This window comes from Pseudorca crassidens, chromosome 5 (genome assembly GCF_039906515.1).
Source record: "Pseudorca crassidens isolate mPseCra1 chromosome 5, mPseCra1.hap1, whole genome shotgun sequence".
NCBI lineage: Eukaryota > Metazoa > Chordata > Mammalia > Artiodactyla > Delphinidae > Pseudorca > Pseudorca crassidens.
This window is the reverse complement of record NC_090300.1, coordinates 91495402-91512535: the sequence shown is the minus strand read 5'-3', so window position 1 is coordinate 91512535 and position 17134 is coordinate 91495402. Positions and strand designations below refer to the sequence as shown.

Below are 17134 nucleotides of genomic sequence, written 5' to 3'. Positions count from 1 at the left end.
TGGGAGAATACCCATCAGAGTTATACCAAACAAAGATGAGGAAGCTGGGGTGTTATCCACCAACTCCCCACCTGTTGTCACCATTAACCCTCTGGGACTTCCAGTCTGCTCTACTTGTGGACTGAGTATGTTTCCATAACCTCAGTAAATCTTCAGGAGAGGATCATATATATGCCCAGCAAGAGGCCTTCAGTAAGCAGAGGCTGAGTGGATGTAGCAGACACTGATGGCATCTGTGACAAGGGTCTTAATATTTTTTCCACTGGTTCGTAGAGGGCATTGTCTGCTATACTCAAGAACTTACTTGAGGGATTTCCCTGATGGCTCAGTGTTTAAGAATCTGCCTGCCAGTGCAGGGGACACGAGTTCGATCCCCGGTCTGGGAAGATCCCGCATGCCGCGGAACAACTAAGCCCATGCGCCACAACTACTGAGCCTGTGCCCTAGAGCCCGCGAGCCACAGCTACTGAGCCCATGTGCCACAACTACTGAGCCCACTTGCCACAACCACTGAAGCCCACATGCCACAACCACTGAAGCCCGTGTGCCTAGAGCCACAACTACTGAAGCCCGTGTGCCTAGAGCCTGTGCTCCGCAACAAGAGAAGCCACTGCAATGAGAAGCCCGTGCACCGCAACGAAGAGTAGCCCCCTCTCGCGGCAACTGGAGAAAGCCAGCACGCAGCAATGAAGACCCAACACAACCAAAAAAATAAATAAATAAAATAAAATAAATAAAAATTTTTTTAAAAAAAGAACTCACTTGAAGTCACTTCAGTTCAACATGATGTCCTCAATGTCTGTTTTATGCTGGGCACTTAAGTGCTAGAGATGGAGAGATGAATAAAGCATTCTGGCTCCAAGGCACTTACAATTTAGCAGGACAACAAAATCACTGAAATAGCCCCTGATCTTTTCCAGTACCAAACAACTAAATAAGAACCAGGTGTTCTTCCTGCCCCTTCAGGGACCTATAACTTGTGCTTTATTTCTAGGCCTTTGGACACATAGAACATTCCTCTCTTCCGTCTGCCCACTGCCTGCCCCTCCTCTCCCCCACATTCCTCCTTTCACCTGACTCACCCAGAGGCATCTTTCAGATATCAGATGTGGCCTCTTCCAAAAGCCTCTTCTTATTCCCTAAGGTTGAGTTAGAAGCTTTTCTCAAAAGCTTTCTTCAAATCCCACATGTCCTTAATAGCAATACTTATATCAGTTCTATCAATTCTAATTTCTAGTTTATGTATCTGTATTTTCCATGAAAATGTAAATTTCTTGAAGATGATGAATATGATTTCTTCACCTTTGTTTCCTAGGCATCTAGTATACTGCTGGCACACAGTGGGAGTTTAATAAATATCTGATGAGTTATGAATTTTTTACACACACACACACACACACACACTAGTGACCAGGTAGGGTATCATTCAGGGCCACTAACTAACTGTGTTTTATTTGCCTTTAAGCTAAGCCAGAAATCTCCACGATTGTGGAAAATAATTCCATGGGTGTCTTCGGAGAGGTGAGTCACGTTAAAGTTTTTGAAAATCAACAGCATAATTATGCCAGTGTGTGTCAGTTTGCATCATTACTCAGAATGTTTCTCAGAGGACCTTATTCCAATTAATTTCTGGTGGGAATGAAGGAAAGCTGAGTTGACTCTAGAACCCAAATGGGAATCCTTATTTTCTGACTTAGGGCTCTCAGAACATGTTATCTTGTGATCCTTAGTCCTTAAGTTTCCTGGAAAAATTGTCTCAATTGTTTAAATTTCTGTTTAATAAATGTTGAAGTAGATAGTGAAGGAAAAGTAGGGCAGAAAGCAGTGTGAATCCTGTTGTAAGAATGAGGTTTTTGCTCATCCTTTGACGTTTAATTTGTTCTAATTCATTTCCTATACCAGCTTTCCTAGTGTTTTTATTTTTAAGTGACAAGAGGAAATGTACCCTTCTGAACTCATTCAGAGCCCTGGCTATTTCTTAGGCAGTAAAAGGAAGGGGAGGAGAAAAAGGAAATTAGAATAGGCCCCTCTGACTTCAAATTCTTGTAGGTAGTTCCCAGCCTCTAGTCTCTGGGATCTGGGCTTATTTCCCAGCTCTTCCTCTTGCTGGCTGTGACCTTGAACTAATTACTTCACACCTTTGTAGTCAGTTTTCCCATCTATATGAAGGGGGTAAGGAGAGTATCAGCACGTTGTTGTTGTTTTTAGGAATTAAATGAAATAATCCATGAAAAATTCTTGGTATATTGTTTGGTATATATTAAGTACTCAATAAGCATTTTGTTGTTATTACTACTAACGTGTGTTGATCAGCTGTCTTATGGCATTTTGGCTTCATTGAAACTTTTCAAAATCCCAAGTAAAATAAATATTCTTCTTAATTCTCAAACATTTCCTGTTAGATGGGATGAGAGAAAATTATATTCCAGTTTCTTCTAGCCCCAAGAACATTAAATAACTTATGATTTCTTGTCGTGTTTTCACTGAATATGAGTCATGTAATTTGACAGCTGCATTCAGATCATAGCTCAGGCTCTGTGGTGTGGTTTTAGATGAGTATATTGTCCAAGTCTTTTGATTTTATGAATTAGTCTCTTAGATTCATTGTTATTATAGTCCCAAGTACATAGGAAAGGTTTCCATTTTTTTGTTCTGCCACAATTAATTTTCAGGTTTATTAGTGGACTGCATTTCAATAGTTTAAGTAAAATAAATAATCTAATGATATAATGTTTGGTAGGTGTTTTGTTTCTTATCAGGATTTTTTTGTAGGTTCTTGGGCCAATGTTTATAGGTAACAAGGACTCAATCCAGATATAGAACCACAAGGTTGGATCCAAGAATTCCAGTTTAAAAAGAAAAGGACTTTGTCTTACGTGTCATCAGATTTTCTCTTCTGTACCCATGCTTCCCTGGGCACTGACTAGAAAAACCAGAGAACTTTCCTTCCTGGGGAATTAGTTGGAATTAGTTGGTGTGGAATCACCAACTCCACATAACCAGCTACAGGACACAGCTTGTCTGTGGATCCTTTAAGACCTTGACAAACGTTGGTAATTCCTCACTCTGATATTCTTATAATCCCAATTATATTTTTAATAACTTATTAACTCTTCAAAGCCCTTTCACGTGCTTTTATCACGTGATGCTCCCAATAAGCCTCTGAAATAGGTAGAACATCTTGTTATTTCACAGATGAGAAATCGGGGCCTGGAGAGGCTAAGCCACTGGCTGAGCCACTAATGAAGGGCAGAGGTGGGATGAGAATTTAGCATGCCTGTACCCAGGCAGGATGGCATAACGGAAGGAGATCATCTTTAGGGGCAGACAGAACTAAGGTCAAATCCTAATTCAACCACCTACTAGCAACATAGCCTCATCTAGTAGTTAAGCTCTATGAGTCCCAACTAACTCATCTCCAAAACTGGGATCATAATCAGTATTACACAGGGTTCTTAGGTGCATTCGATTTATGCACAGTAATGGAGTACGCAGCACAGAGTGGATGTCTCAGAAATGTTTCTTCCCTTCCCACTACTTATCACTCACTCTCTTTCATTTCTTCCTTCCTCTGCATGAATATTCATAAATCTGCTATGTGATTGATTCTTAGAGACAGTGGGAGTTAATGAAAAAACACAAGATAGGTTGTGGAATCTGATGAACCTGGGTCTGAATTCTCCTCCTTCACTATTAACTCTGGGCCTTGGACCAGATTAGATTAGATTAGATTAGATTCCTCATCAATGAACAGGGACAATGATACCAACCTCACAATGGTGACATACGGACCAAATGAGAGACCTGTATGCAAACTATCTACTATCTGGCAACCATTAGTGCTCAGTAATGGTAATTTCCTACCCTCTTCCCTTCATCTCTTAAAAATTAACCAAGTCAACATGCATGTATTGATGCTTACTAGGCGCTACATGTTCACTGCACCAGCAGCCCTAAGTGTTAGAACAATAGGGGTTTGGTCAGCTGTGAACTGTGTCTTCCAGTGTTACTAGTTAAAATTACTAAAGCTTATGGTTAATTTAGCTTTCCTGTAGAATAGAAAAGCCCCCAGATTATTCTATCAATGATGCCTTTCAGGCTTAGACATGCTAGGGATGTCCACAGAGAGTGTCACCCCTATGGATGTCGTGTTCTTGTGTGTTTCCAAGGGCTCGGCTTTGCCAGGGCTCCAGCATGGCACACAGCCTCACCTCCACAGCTCCCTGGAAAGAAAGAGTCTTTAACGTAAACTTCAGGGCCCCCCATGTAGCAGCTTTTTGCTCTAGAGCAAGAGACGCTGGGCCGAAGAGTCCCTCGGCCACAGCCCCTGGCCCTCTATACCCCTTACTCTGATGATGCAGCAAAAGAAAGCACAGGAGAGATACACGAAAACTCTAGTTTACTCAGCAGGGCGGTCTTTCCACGAGCCACATGTGTGTCTTTTTCCTGCCTGTGCTTTTACTAGATCATCTCTGTGGGTCCTGTCCTTGTCACTCTCTATTATGTTTTACAAAATTTAGGAAAAAAACTAAAAAAACAAAACAAACAAACAAAAAACAAAACTACCTCACGTGTGAAACGTAGGAAACAAAAGCAGGTGGGATTGAAATGCCTAAAAAGGAAGAGAGGTTAAAATAATAAGACCCATGGAAAAAAGTCACTGTAATCTAAAAGCAAAACATCAGAGTTTAGCAGGACATCTCCAGTAGCTATTTACAGAATTTGATTGTTTCTGTTTATTTAATTTGGGTTTTGCAAAGCCTGAGTTTTGTGCATTCCTTGACCTTCTTAAGCTCCATTTCCTGTGTGTGTGTGCGTGTGTGTGTGTGTGTGTGTGTGTGTGTGTGTGTGTGTGTGTGTGTGTGTTTAAGATTAGATATTGCAACCTTTTTTTCCCCTCATAGCATCTTTTGTAGCACATTAAGATTCTGAGTCCAAATCTCCAGCCGTGTGACTCCCAGCCGCCATCATCATTTGCAGCAGTGAGCCCCTGAGCCCCTGAGCTTTCACCACAGATGGAAAGGGTCCTAAAAGGGGCATCACACCCCCGGGGGGAAACCATAAGGAAAGTGAAAGCTTTAATATCAGGCAGGTTTCTAGAAAAAAGGGGATTGCAGGACTGCAATGCAGCCTGGGTTTTTCACAAGCCTGGTGTTTGGACTTGTGTCTTTTCACAAACAGCTCACAGGGAAGACAGATCTGACTGTTAGAGCTGCTGACATGTCTAAGAACAGCAGTTAAAAGGAGCCACATAGGTGGGGACCGAATAAGGCAAGACACCATTATTATACCAGGATCTTGTCTGCTTTAGGGACATGGCTGTCTACAAGATGAAATGCTGGCTTTGTCTCCTCTTGTCTTCCCCCGCTCTCACCATGCCCTCTTCCCCACTCCCAATGCAGTTTTGTTTTGTTTGGTTTGGTTTTTTTTGCGGTATGCGGGCCTCTCACTGTTGTGGCCTCTCCCGTTGCGGAGCACAGGCTCTGGACGCGCAGGCTCAGCAGCCATGGCTCACGGGCCCAGCCGCTCTGCGGCATGTGGGATCTTCCCGGACCAGGGCACGAACCCGTGTCCCCTGCATCGGCAGGCGGACTCTCAACCACTGCGCCAACAGGGAAGCCCCCAATGCAGTTTTAAAAATAAATAATAGGTTCTACAGGAATCATCCGAAACAAGTCAGCTCCAGCACAAAGGCCAGAGTAGTTTCTAGTTTGATTTTATTCTACTCCTGAGTTAATATTTTAAGCATATCCTCAGCAGCCCAGGGCATTTTCCTCTCCATATGGACTGCTGGATCCCTTTTCTCAAAGCATCTCTAAATATTTAAAGATGAACAGCTCTTAAAAAATCGGAGAACAAGGCATTGGCATGCAGTTAGTATCTTAAAGAGGACTATAATCTGAAACCTACTGCTCAAATGAATGAGTGGTCTGTGTGGTATGCGGGGACAAAACAAAAGCTACTTAACTCATTAAAATTGACCTCAGAAGCTAAGAACATGTTCTCTGTCCTTCACTCTCTCAGACAGTCAAGGTCTCCTACCTTTCCATGGTGAATTTTCTCTAGGGAACTGTCTCTCTTATCTTCACATTTCTTCTCTATCCCTGTTTCTTTTTTTGGTTTTCTGCCTCTGTTCTTTATTTCTCCTAATATACCCCAATCTCTCCTCCTTTTTCTTTTTCTTTTTCTTTCTGAGGTTCTTTCATCTCTTCCTCACATACTCCTCCTTTAACAGAGCTTAAAATGAAATCAAATTATGCTTTAATATATATCCTCTATTCTTAATGTTTAATTCAAGTGAGTTGAAAAGTCTTTACTTTTCTCTGTGCTAATTATGCATTAATTACTTATGTGTTAGATTGTGAGAGAGACTTACAGGATTCAGACAGGCTATATTAATGAAACAGCTTTAATATAAGCATGGCAATAATGGGAGAAAGATATACATCAGAAGGGTCTGGAGATCTCAGGCTCAGGTTTCTTTGTCCTTCCACTGCTGGGTCCCACAAAACAAGCTTTGTATCCAGTTCTCAAATCAACACCAGCATGTGTGCAAACACCTCTCTCCCAGGAAGCCTAATCTGTGTTCATGGTGGGCTCTCAAGAGTGAGCTGGTCGCATAGGCATATTCCAGCCACCCAACCAGCCTCAACCATCAAAACCTTCAATTCCACCAAAACCAAATGCTAGGCATAAATCCCATTATTTTCACTCATCAGTGCTGACAGGCTGGTACATTCTGCTCCCAAATAACCCACAATACCCATGGTGGCGAACCGACATTTCTCTTTAGTTAGTATGTTTTAAACTTTTGGTGAATACAGCTCTAAGGAACCTTATAGACAAGCATTTGGCCAATTCAGACCTGCTGAGATTAACCACACTATGCTCTCTTTCTGTTAAAAACAAAATCCCACTAAGCCACTTTGCTATATATTAGAACTGGAACTAAAATGGCCTTCTTTGCTACGGGTCTAAAGTCAGTGTTCTCAGAATAGAATCCCCCAAGCCCTGTTTAAACAAAATGGAAGGGATGAGCTGCTGTGGGCTGGTCTTTGTCCCTCTGGCAGGCCTTCTTCTCAGCCCTCACCGTCCGCCTCATCTCCAGGATGGCCCTTTCCACCTCGTCCAGGGCTCGCTCTCTCCTTTCCACTGCCCTCTCCCTCCTAAGTGCCTCCTTTTTTCTTTGGCTGGCCTGCTCCAGGATCCTGGCCCAGTTGCCCTCAATGCCTGTGGGGAGCTGCGGCCCTTGAAGCCTGGGGTCCTGGCGCTGCCCGGCCTGACCATGGCCACCCTTCTCCAGCTCCTCTTTGTGCATGCTTTTCAGATGCTTCCACAGGGCTGTGGTGCCCACGTTAACCCCAGGGCCGCGGCCCACCTGCCCGCCACACAGGCGGCAGGTGGTGTATGGGTTGGGGTGGTGACCAGCACAGGCAGGGGCCAGGGGGAAATACTCCCAGGCCTCGGAAAACCAAGTCCCCTTGTTGTGGGGCATCGGGGTGGGTGTGGTACCCGCAAAAGGGCCGACCAGTCCTCCCGTCTCACTGATCTCCTCCTCCTTCACTTCTAAGTCCCCTTTTGCCTTTATCCTGGTTCCCTCTCCTTCCTCCTCTTCCCGCCTCATCCTGTCTCTTCTTTACAGCTTTCCTTTCCAAAAGTCTCTAAGGCTAAAAGTGTACTTGGCAAGGGACTGTGGTGACTCTTGGGGATTTGCAATAATGGTCAAAGGCTGGCCACACCTGGGTGGTGTGATGTTTCCTTTCTGCTTCACTGGAGAGTAAGGGTGCATCAGAGCCAAGCAAAATGGCCCCGGAGGCCCTCCTGTACATTCCCTCCATGACCTGGATACATACTGATCCCTCCTTGGCTGGCCCAGAAAACAAAACAAATTAGTGCAACAAATACAAAGCTCTTGAGTGAGCTCAGTGTTCTCTACATCAACCAGCAACACGGGTGTTTTTGAATATTGAACATTTTAGGTTTTTCTCTTGATTCTCCTCCTGGCTGCTTCCGCTGTTTCTGTGTTCCTGGCGATCGATCCAATGCGTTCTGGAAGCAGGAGGAGAAGCCTCAGGTTTCAGGCTGTTCAGGAGCCCCAGGGCTGGGGCCTCACTGGGTCTCCCTCAGCGTGGGTAGAAGCGAAGCATAGACAGATGCTGATGTCGGAGACTCGCGCTTCCTCAACGGATGCAACAGGCTGTCCGGAGGCTACAAAGTCTGCCAGGGTCTGGGAAATAAAGTTCTCAATGTGAGGTTAGCTTGTCCCTAGGGAGGTCCCTCTGGGGCTGGGATTCTAGGAAGCCCACACAGCAGGCTTAGCTGTTTTCAGCGGGAGGAGCTGGCATGCCCGAAGGAGAGAGAGGTGGAGCGAATCTCCACAGACCTGGTTGTGCCTGGGTGTCCTCGGCAAGCAGCTCACCATCCTCCACCTTCCCAGGCACCATCGCCTGCAAAGCCAACAGCTGATGAGAACTTCCTGACAGCAACTTAGTCCAGATGTTTGGCTTATTTTAAGAGGTACCTCATTTTAAGAATAAATAAACAAAGGGAAAATTATAGTACATGTTAAAAACAGCCTGACTTCTCTCTCCTTTCTTGGGTCATTTCTTAAGTGATTGAGAGCTTATTCGTTAAGCTTTGGAACCTTGAACAGTTAGGAAGCACCTCCCAGCCACAAGTGGGTACTTACAGGCAAGCAAGGCTCTGGACTGGTCTCTGATGGCTCCGGAGCAGGGTGAGCACTCCTGCCGCCTTAGAAGGCTGTTAGCTGACTCCTATCCCTGGGAGGAGGGCACCTCCAGTTCCTGTTCCCTCCCACTTCCAGGGAAGCCTGGTTTCCAAGTGGGTGTGTCCCTGCCTGTAGGGTTTTTCTGCAACAAATGCAAAACTTTTCTCCGACTCCCTCCACCGCTGAAGAAAGTTGTCCCCGGCAAATATCATGTAGTAAAACAGTAAGTCGAGCACCTACAAGTCTTAGTTCTGTTTCCAGAAGACTAGATCATCTGGCCTGTCAAGCAAAGAAGGAGATTTAAGAGGGGGAATGGGTGACATACGGGCAGAGAAACCACATGCCTCAAGAATATCTGTGGTTTCAAATATTTTGTCCAGTTGTCAGACCATGAGTCTCCATTTTTGGTTGGAAACTATTGATGTTGTAAATACAGTCAGTAGAAAAGCCAGAGAACTTGCAGAAAGGGGAAGATTAAGTGAAAGGACTTCACCCCCAATTTAGAGTAATATAACAAATTTGGGGTTGCTTTTTATTATATTATGTAACTAGAATTGGAAAAGCTGAAATATGTTGGCTTCTACTCTCAATTGGAATGAAATAAAGGTATAATCAACTTAAGCAAAAAATATGTATTTCAGATAGGTAGATAGATAGATAGATTTAGGAAGGAAGACCTACCAAGAGGAGACAGGCACATTTTAAAGAAGGTGTCCATGGGAGAAAAAACTTTTGAGTTATAGAAGAAAATATAGAAATGGTAGAGTAGAAAACATGTAGAGACTGAAAGTCAAATTTCAAGTGAAAATCAAATGTGTGGGGCATGGAGAGACCCCAAATAGAAATGAAGAGCTGGTAAACAAATAGGGAAACTCTTTTCTTTTTTTTCTTTTTTTAGGTTTTCTCTTTCTAGACTAAACAGCTATTTTCAAACTGATTCTGTGAAAAGTCCTTTGGAAAAGGTTCTGTCCAAACTTAAGCAAACTGAATATGGGATAATTTACAAATGGTCACCATTTCAGTATTTCATCTGTGGAAATAAGGGAATGATCAGTCTTACAGCCAGATTTGGATTCATTTTTCCTGACTCATCAGTTTTATCCTGCTCCAACCTCTCCTTCCAGGACAACATCCCCACCTCACTCCCAAGCCCATGAACCGTTCCATCTGCCCATCTTTGTGAATCCCCCACTACTTTTCACCTGTAGGATCCAGGCCCAACTCTTGCCTGTCCACAAAATATAACTGTGCCCTCTAAGTTATTTCCAGATTTCATCCTTCTCTGTACTCCCACAGAACTCTCCAAATACTTTTTGACACTTACTGCAGAATTCTTTGTGCTACTGCTTACTTATTCCATATGTACTTAGAATAATGTGCTGGAGAAACCAATAATTTACTTGTTTCATGAATGCAACAGACACACTGAGTGAGTGATGATTTTGACTTCTCAGCAGAGTAAGGGGTGTGTGTGTGTGTGTGTGTGTGTGTGCGCGCGCGCGCGCGCGCGCGTGCGTGCTTATATGTATGTGTACGTAAACTCTTGTTCATATTTACTTCATTTTTTTCCCAAATTTAGCATGTTTTTCTTCTTAATTGTTTGGAAATACAGCTCTGCTTTCTCAGCAAAACCATATGTGCTTGACATTTCATAATATGTTCGACTTCAATTTGAACTAGTTTAGTCTGAAGCTTTTCAATTTTGGAGACTAAAGGAGTTTCGGGACAAGAACCATATCCCTAAACAAAATCTTGGAACACTGTCTGGAGCTCGTATAGAATATATGAAATCTGAATCATTCCATGAAATCTGAATTCAGAGAATCTACAAGAGTTAAATCTTTTTGATATTTTTATTAAATTGACAAGAAATTTCTTCAGTGAGCCAGTTGCCTTTATGAAATAATGGAACCCCTACTTGTTCCTGATATGACCATATCCTCATCTTTTGGTGGGTTGAATGAGCATGGAGAAAATGAACCATGAGAGGGGTTAAAGGTATGGGCATTAATACAAACTTTTACAACTTTTAAAAGACATTTTTTTCCTATAACTCTTACATGGACGACCTGGAGATAAATGTCAATCTTTGGCACTTTATTGGATTAAATAAACTGAATTCTCTTTACTTATTAAGAATACAATTCAGGGGACCTGGTTTTACTTTTAGGACAGAAAGAGACATAATTTCATGGAGCTGCATTCCCGTCACGTGCCTGCATCCCATTGGCAAGTGCTGAATGGGTAGGAAAGCTGGGGCTGCAGTTTTGCTACTACCATTTTGGATACAACAGATGACCTCCTCTGAAAGTCTCATGATTTCCTTAGGGTTTTTGCCATGATGTGATGTTCTGGGGGATGTTCAACTGCTCCTCAGTGGGATCTCACCAGAAAGATGGGACTTAGTATCCTTAGGTTTGGTTTCTCAGTTCTGCTCAAGACCAGACTCTTTGGGCATCACTATCCTGTGGGGAAATTGGCACACCAAGCATTAAATATAGTTAATTGTTCTTTACTAGTTAACTAGCATATTCATCAATATTCATGTTCATCAATGAAAAATATTTGAGAACTAAGAACTAGGGCTGGTCAGATGTAAAACACACATATCTCTGGATGAGAAAACAGGTAGCTAAAAGTGGGATTATAATTTTGCAGCGTCTCAGATAAAATAATGAAGATCTAATAAGTCTTATCGGATATGTTCACCAGGCTCTTGAAAAAACCACCATCTTACAAAGAACAAACAGTGTTGAAAATAAAACATAACTAACCCTCCTCTAAGCTCCCAGGTTTTGTAACATAAGCTACCTCTTCTTCTACTTCTTTCTTATTTCAATACAACGTGTTTTACCAGGAAATGTCTTGGACTGGGATTAAGGTAACTCTTCCAATTGTGCCATCAACTACATTCTTCTCCTTTTAACCATTCTGTGATTCTGTGCCTTGATTTCCCCATCTGTCAAATGGCAATAATAGGGTGGGTCCTATCTAGCCCATAGGATTGTTTAGATGATAAAATAAAAAATTAATTAGGAAAACTCTTTACAAGTCAAAAGTGAGATGTTTATATTAAATGGTTCCTGTAATTGTTGCTACAAATAGTACTTTACATTATTTGGGGAACGAAAGCAACAAAAGTCTGGCTCTCTTTTAGCTTTCAGTCTAACAGAATATTCTTCTCTGGCCGCTGCCTGTTATAGCTTCTTCTTTCTATTCTTTGGTTTCCATTTATACAGTTTTGTTCTGCCTATGTAGGGATGTAATTTTCCTTTTCAGAACCCAGAATCCAGACTTGCAACATTAGTATAGTCCTAGATTCTTCTTAAATTGACCTTAAATTCTAACCATTAATTTATAACATCTGTATAGGAGATTGCCTGTTTATAGTTCACTCTTTAAACCTCTTACAGGTAAACACTGCCTTGTTAAAAGTGGAGAAAATAATTTTGTGCCAATTTGCCTTGTTTGAGGCTTGGTGGAGATATAAGGGGTATCAATTCAGTTTCTTCTGAATTGGCAAGTAATTCTTTCTGTATTCTGCCTTTCACCACCTCCAGAGAATATTTACCTGCTCACTGAGGAATGTATTTCCCACAGCAAATCTTACATGGTTTATAGAGAAAAGCTTCCCTCAAGGTGAAAGAGAAGGTAAGGAAATCAGTCAATGGAAGTGGGTTTGGCAAAGAAAGAAAACAAAGCACAACAGAAGTTGCCACTGCCCAAGTTGATCTTGGCATTTAAGAGCAATTCTCATTCCAAGAAAAACATCATCTTGCCTACCAAATGCCATTTTCTGATACCTCATCTAGCTCCTCCAAGGGGTTGGGAGGTAACATTTCCCAGAATATAAGAAATATATTTGACTTGGTCAATTCGTATATAAACACTAACGTTGTATTTAACTGTCAGTAAATGCAAATCTTTTATATGAGTGCCAACAAGTTTAATTCAACCTACATGAATTAATCATTTCAGTTAGTTCAGTGAACTTAGCATCACTGCTTTAAGCCAATAAACAAATAGTTTCTACTTTTTCTTGCAAGGATCTGGGTGGGTTGGGGGTGAGGAGGTTTGGAGGAAGTGTACAGAAAGGACTTGGCTCCATGGCAAGGAACATGTTTACCAAGAGGATTAGAAGTTCCTGGAGCAGGACACACGTCAAGACAAGCTCAGGTGAGAACATACAAAGCGATACTCTCATAGGTGGTAAACATGGCCGCCTCTGCCAGAACAATCCCAGCTGTCTCCTGCCTGGGACAGCAGCCCTTCTCCTTTCTCCTGAGTCATTTTGCCTCAGAGCTCAGTATATTTTCAACAGTCGCTGAGTCACATAGCTCTTGCTGCATTGTGATCTTTAATTGATAAAATTTTAAGTTTACGTTGATGAATGATTGTATTGATCCACTTGATTCATTTTGAGACTCTTACTGGTTTTGTTATTAGATCACTTTAAAAACAATTCACCCACGATAATGACAGGATGCAATCCTGCAAATCTCTTTTAAGGGTCATTATAGATATGTTCTGTTAAATAAGCTGTGATTTGATGTGCCCATTACCCTTCCAACCTTGAGGCCAGGAGGTATGGCCAGAATTTTACCGCACACAACTGCATTTAGTTCTTATTTTGGCAAGTGATAACTTCAGAACTGGCATTTAGAACCCTCAGTGTCAAGAAGCTGTGAGACAAAGTTCTGGCCTCCAGGGATGGAGAGTTTTACATTCATTTTCTGCTACCATGTATGCTATTTGGAGGTGGTACTAACAGTGGCAGTTAATATTTCTAAAGAAGACTTGCAGGACCCAGAGTGACAGTGTTAGAAGTCTACAGCTTAATTCAGGAAAAGGATATAATCTAGCAGCAATATTCTTAAAGTAAGGATACGCTTCCCATGTGTACATTCACAGCACTCAAAGTGGGGAGCCCAAAATGGAGTCTCAGCTGAGGTGGTTTTATATTTTCCTGGTCACTCAGGCATATTCCTGCTACTACTCACACTCGACAGGAGAGTCCTCCCAGGTTCTCGCCTAGGCCAGGGGCGAATCATCAATCTCACTGTTATTGATAAGCAATGCTGATGAGCTGGGAAAACTTGTCCCTAGACCCACTAGACCCATGGTTACAAATAGAGCAGCACTTTTAATCAATACATTTCATACCTTGACCATGCATCGATGCCATGCAGGAGCTTGAACAAAAGAGTTCAGGTTAATTCCAGGCCTTCCGCACAAACGCTCGCTGCAGAGAAGCTGTGGTTTGACCACTTTAGATTCTGTATCACCATAAACCACACTGCCTCTAGCCATACCTCGGCATCGTTGTATGGCTCATATGGAAAACGTTGGGGACTAACCTTATGCTTATCTGCCTTGTAGAAATACACATACTAATGAAAAGAGAAAAGACAAAGGAGGATTTTGGGAACTGAAGTCTGTTTTGACAAGTGTGTATGATAATAAACCAACCCAATCAAACAACCTGACCATCTGGTGTATGGCTGTGTCTCCAGTCCCTGGAAACAAAGTGTGGGATAGCTCATCCAAAAAGATCACGTTTTCCTTGGGTGAGTTGTCTATTTAATGAGATCAACAAGGGGTGGCCAAGACTGCCATAAGTTCAGAACATTTCTAACTGAAATGAACAGAATACTGATTATTTCTATGATATTTTAATCTCTGAAAACTCTCTCTACACAACTCAAAATTATTAGATTTCAAAGTAATGGACATTTTTTGACTAAAGGAACTCTACTGAAAAGAATTTCTTCAAATAAAAAATAGTTGATTCCTGTTTCTAAGAATTTCTGGTGAATACAGCAATTTTTTAATTCAAATTCCATTAATAATAACTCTAAACTAGCATTTTTGTTAATCTACAATATAATGAAAATTAACACTAACATCCTGATGATCAAGAGAGTTTTTAAAACCCTAAAATTACTTCAGAGTCTATAAAAACATTCATTTATGTATAGGATATATAATTCTAATACTTAGGAATGGATAAACCATGTATGAGATATAATGATTTTATTTTCTTTTTATTGAAGTATAGTTGATTTACAGTGTTATGCCAACCTCTGCTGTTATAACAATTTTAGTATCCCTAGACTTGAAGCACAAAATCTGACACGGAGGATTTTTATGACTTGAAAATTTATATGTGGGATCATTCTACTATTACAACATTAGATTAACCAGAATATTCATTACTCTGAACCAGATCAAACAATAAAGGTTTACTACATAAAAGATGTGAACAAATATCTCAACAAATACAGTGACAACAGATTGTCTATAGAAAATAGAAGTGCATAATGACAACTGTCAAATATGCCTATGTAACAGTAAAGTAATACCTATAAAACTTGAACAGATTTGCAAGTCATTATTATGACTCTGCAGAACCATTAACGTCTTTTACCACCTTCCTATTTTCAGAGATATTGTAGTCTATAACATACTTATAAAAACCAGAATAATTTATGAGGGAAAGAGTTTCCCTTTGTTTCAAGGCTACAGTCTGCATATTGGGTCCTTCCCAGCCCTGTTACCAATGCTGTTAGTTGGTTCCTGCGAGCTTTGGATGGGGTATGTTGCTGTGTAAACCCATCCCTGTTATGCAGAAACAGGTGCCATTCAGACATGAGGACACTAGCATCATCCCTGCAAGCCTGCAACCACGCCCGTTCACATCATTCTGTGAATTTTGAGTTCATCATTCAGAAATGGTCATGAAGTATCCATACTCAACTTAGCCTAATTCCCTCAGAAATAAGTGCACCTCCTTTCCAGAAGACTGTACAAGGTTAGGGCTGCAGTCTTGGAACAGTGTAAAGGTAACTGGTTCTCACATAGATTTACCAGTAGCTTTGGCTGAATCTAAGGACATGAGCTAAAAAACAGTTAACCTCAAATTCCTAAGGAGAATCCTATTCCCATCATAGACAGAGCCACGTTTGAAAAAACAATATTTTATGATGTTAAGACTGGTTCTTGTTTTTTTTGTTATTGTTTAAAGACTTTATTTTTTAGAGCAATTTTAGATTCACAGCAAAATTAAGAGGAAGGTACAGAGATTTCTCATATACCCTCTCCCCACACATGCATCCTCTCCCTCATTATCAACATCACTCACCAGAATGGTGCATTTGTCACCACTGATGAAGCTACGCTGACACATAGCAATCACCCAAAGTCCTTAGTTTACTTTAGGGTTTCCTCTTGGTGTTGTACATTCTACAGATTTAGGCAAACGATGTACTCATCATTATGGTTAGGTTAGGTCCTACAGCCCTAAAATTTCACTGTCCTAAAATTGACTTCTTTCACTTAGTAATGTGCATTTAAGGTTCCTCCATGTCTTTTCATGGCTTGATAGATTTATTTTTCAGCACTGAATAATATTCCACTGGATGCGTATACCACAGTTTATGTATCCATTCATCTACAGAAGGACATCTTGTTTGCTTCCAAGTTTTGACAATTAAAAATAAAGCTTCTATAAACATTCATATGCAGGTTTTTGTGGGGCATGCATTTTCAACTCCTTTGAGTAAATACGAAGGAGCACAATTGCTAGATTGTATGGTAAGAGTATGTTTAGATTTATAAGAAACCAAGAAACTGTTTTCCAAAGTGGCTGTACCATTTTGAATTCCCACCAGCAATGAATGAAAGTTCCTATTCCTCCACATCCTTGCCAGCATTTTGTACTGTCAATATTCTGGATTTCAGCCATTCTAATAGGTGTAGCAGTATTTCATTGTTGTTTCAATTTGTGTTCTCTGATGACATATGATGTGGAGCATGTTTTTATATGCTTATTTGCCAACTGTATACTTTCTTTGGTGAGATATCTGTCTCTGGCCCATTTTTATTTTTTTTTAACTTTTTAAAAAATTTATTTATTTTTGGCTGTGTTGGATCTTCGTTGCTGTGTGCAGGCTTTCTCTAAGTTGCGACGTGCGGGGGCTACTCTTCGTTGTGGCGTGTGGGGGCTACTCTTTATTGCAGCATGCGGGCTTCTCATTGTGGTGGCATCTCTCGTTGCGGAACACAGTCTCTAGGCGTGCGGGCTTCAGTAATTGTGGTACACAGGCTCAGTAACTGTGGCTCCTGGGGGCTCTAGAGCGCAGGCTCAGTAGTTGTGGTGCACGGGCTTAGTTGCTCTGCGGCGTGTGGGATCTTCCCGGACCAGGGCTCAAACCCGTGTCCCCTGCATTGACAGGTGGATTCTTAACCACTACGCCATGAGGGAAGTCCATCTGGCCCATTTTTAAATCAGGTTGTTTGTTTCCTTATTGTTAAGTTTTAAGAATTCTGTGTATATTTTGGTAACAGTTCTTTATCAGATATATCTTTTGCAAACATTTTCTTCCAGGCTTTCCTTCTCATTCTCTT

The 17134-nt window shown here is 41.5% G+C and overlaps 2 protein-coding genes across 3 annotated transcripts in view; one reads left to right on the top strand and one right to left on the bottom strand.

Annotated features, from left to right (window-relative positions):
* CD96 (CD96 molecule) overlaps positions 1–17134 on the top strand; it is an 85240-nt gene that overhangs the window by 26577 nt on the left and 41529 nt on the right. Inside the window, 3 exon segments of the mRNA XM_067737161.1 lie at positions 1466–1521; positions 12289–12401; positions 14108–14295. Coding sequence (XP_067593262.1) covers positions 1466–1521; positions 12289–12401; positions 14108–14295 — 357 coding nt within the window.
* Positions 6424–8720, bottom strand: ZBED2 (zinc finger BED-type containing 2). Of its 2 annotated transcripts, none has more exons than XM_067737267.1 (2): positions 8690–8720; positions 6424–8227 (listed from the first exon to the last, which is right to left on the bottom strand). In XM_067737267.1, the coding sequence occupies exon 2, from the start codon at positions 7622–7624 to the stop codon at positions 7016–7018; it is 609 nt and encodes a 202-aa protein (XP_067593368.1). In that variant the 5' UTR covers positions 7625–8227; positions 8690–8720; the 3' UTR covers positions 6424–7015. The 2 variants fall into 2 exon arrangements, with proteins under 2 accessions (XP_067593368.1, XP_067593367.1); XM_067737266.1 differs by lacking the exon at positions 8690–8720 and adding an exon at positions 8384–8505.

What these genes read in the sequence shown, in the direction of transcription:
- ZBED2 (XM_067737267.1), bottom strand. Translation starts at nt 7,624, where the DNA reads ATGAGGCGGGAAGAGGAGGAAGGAGAGGGAACCAGGATAAAGGCAAAA.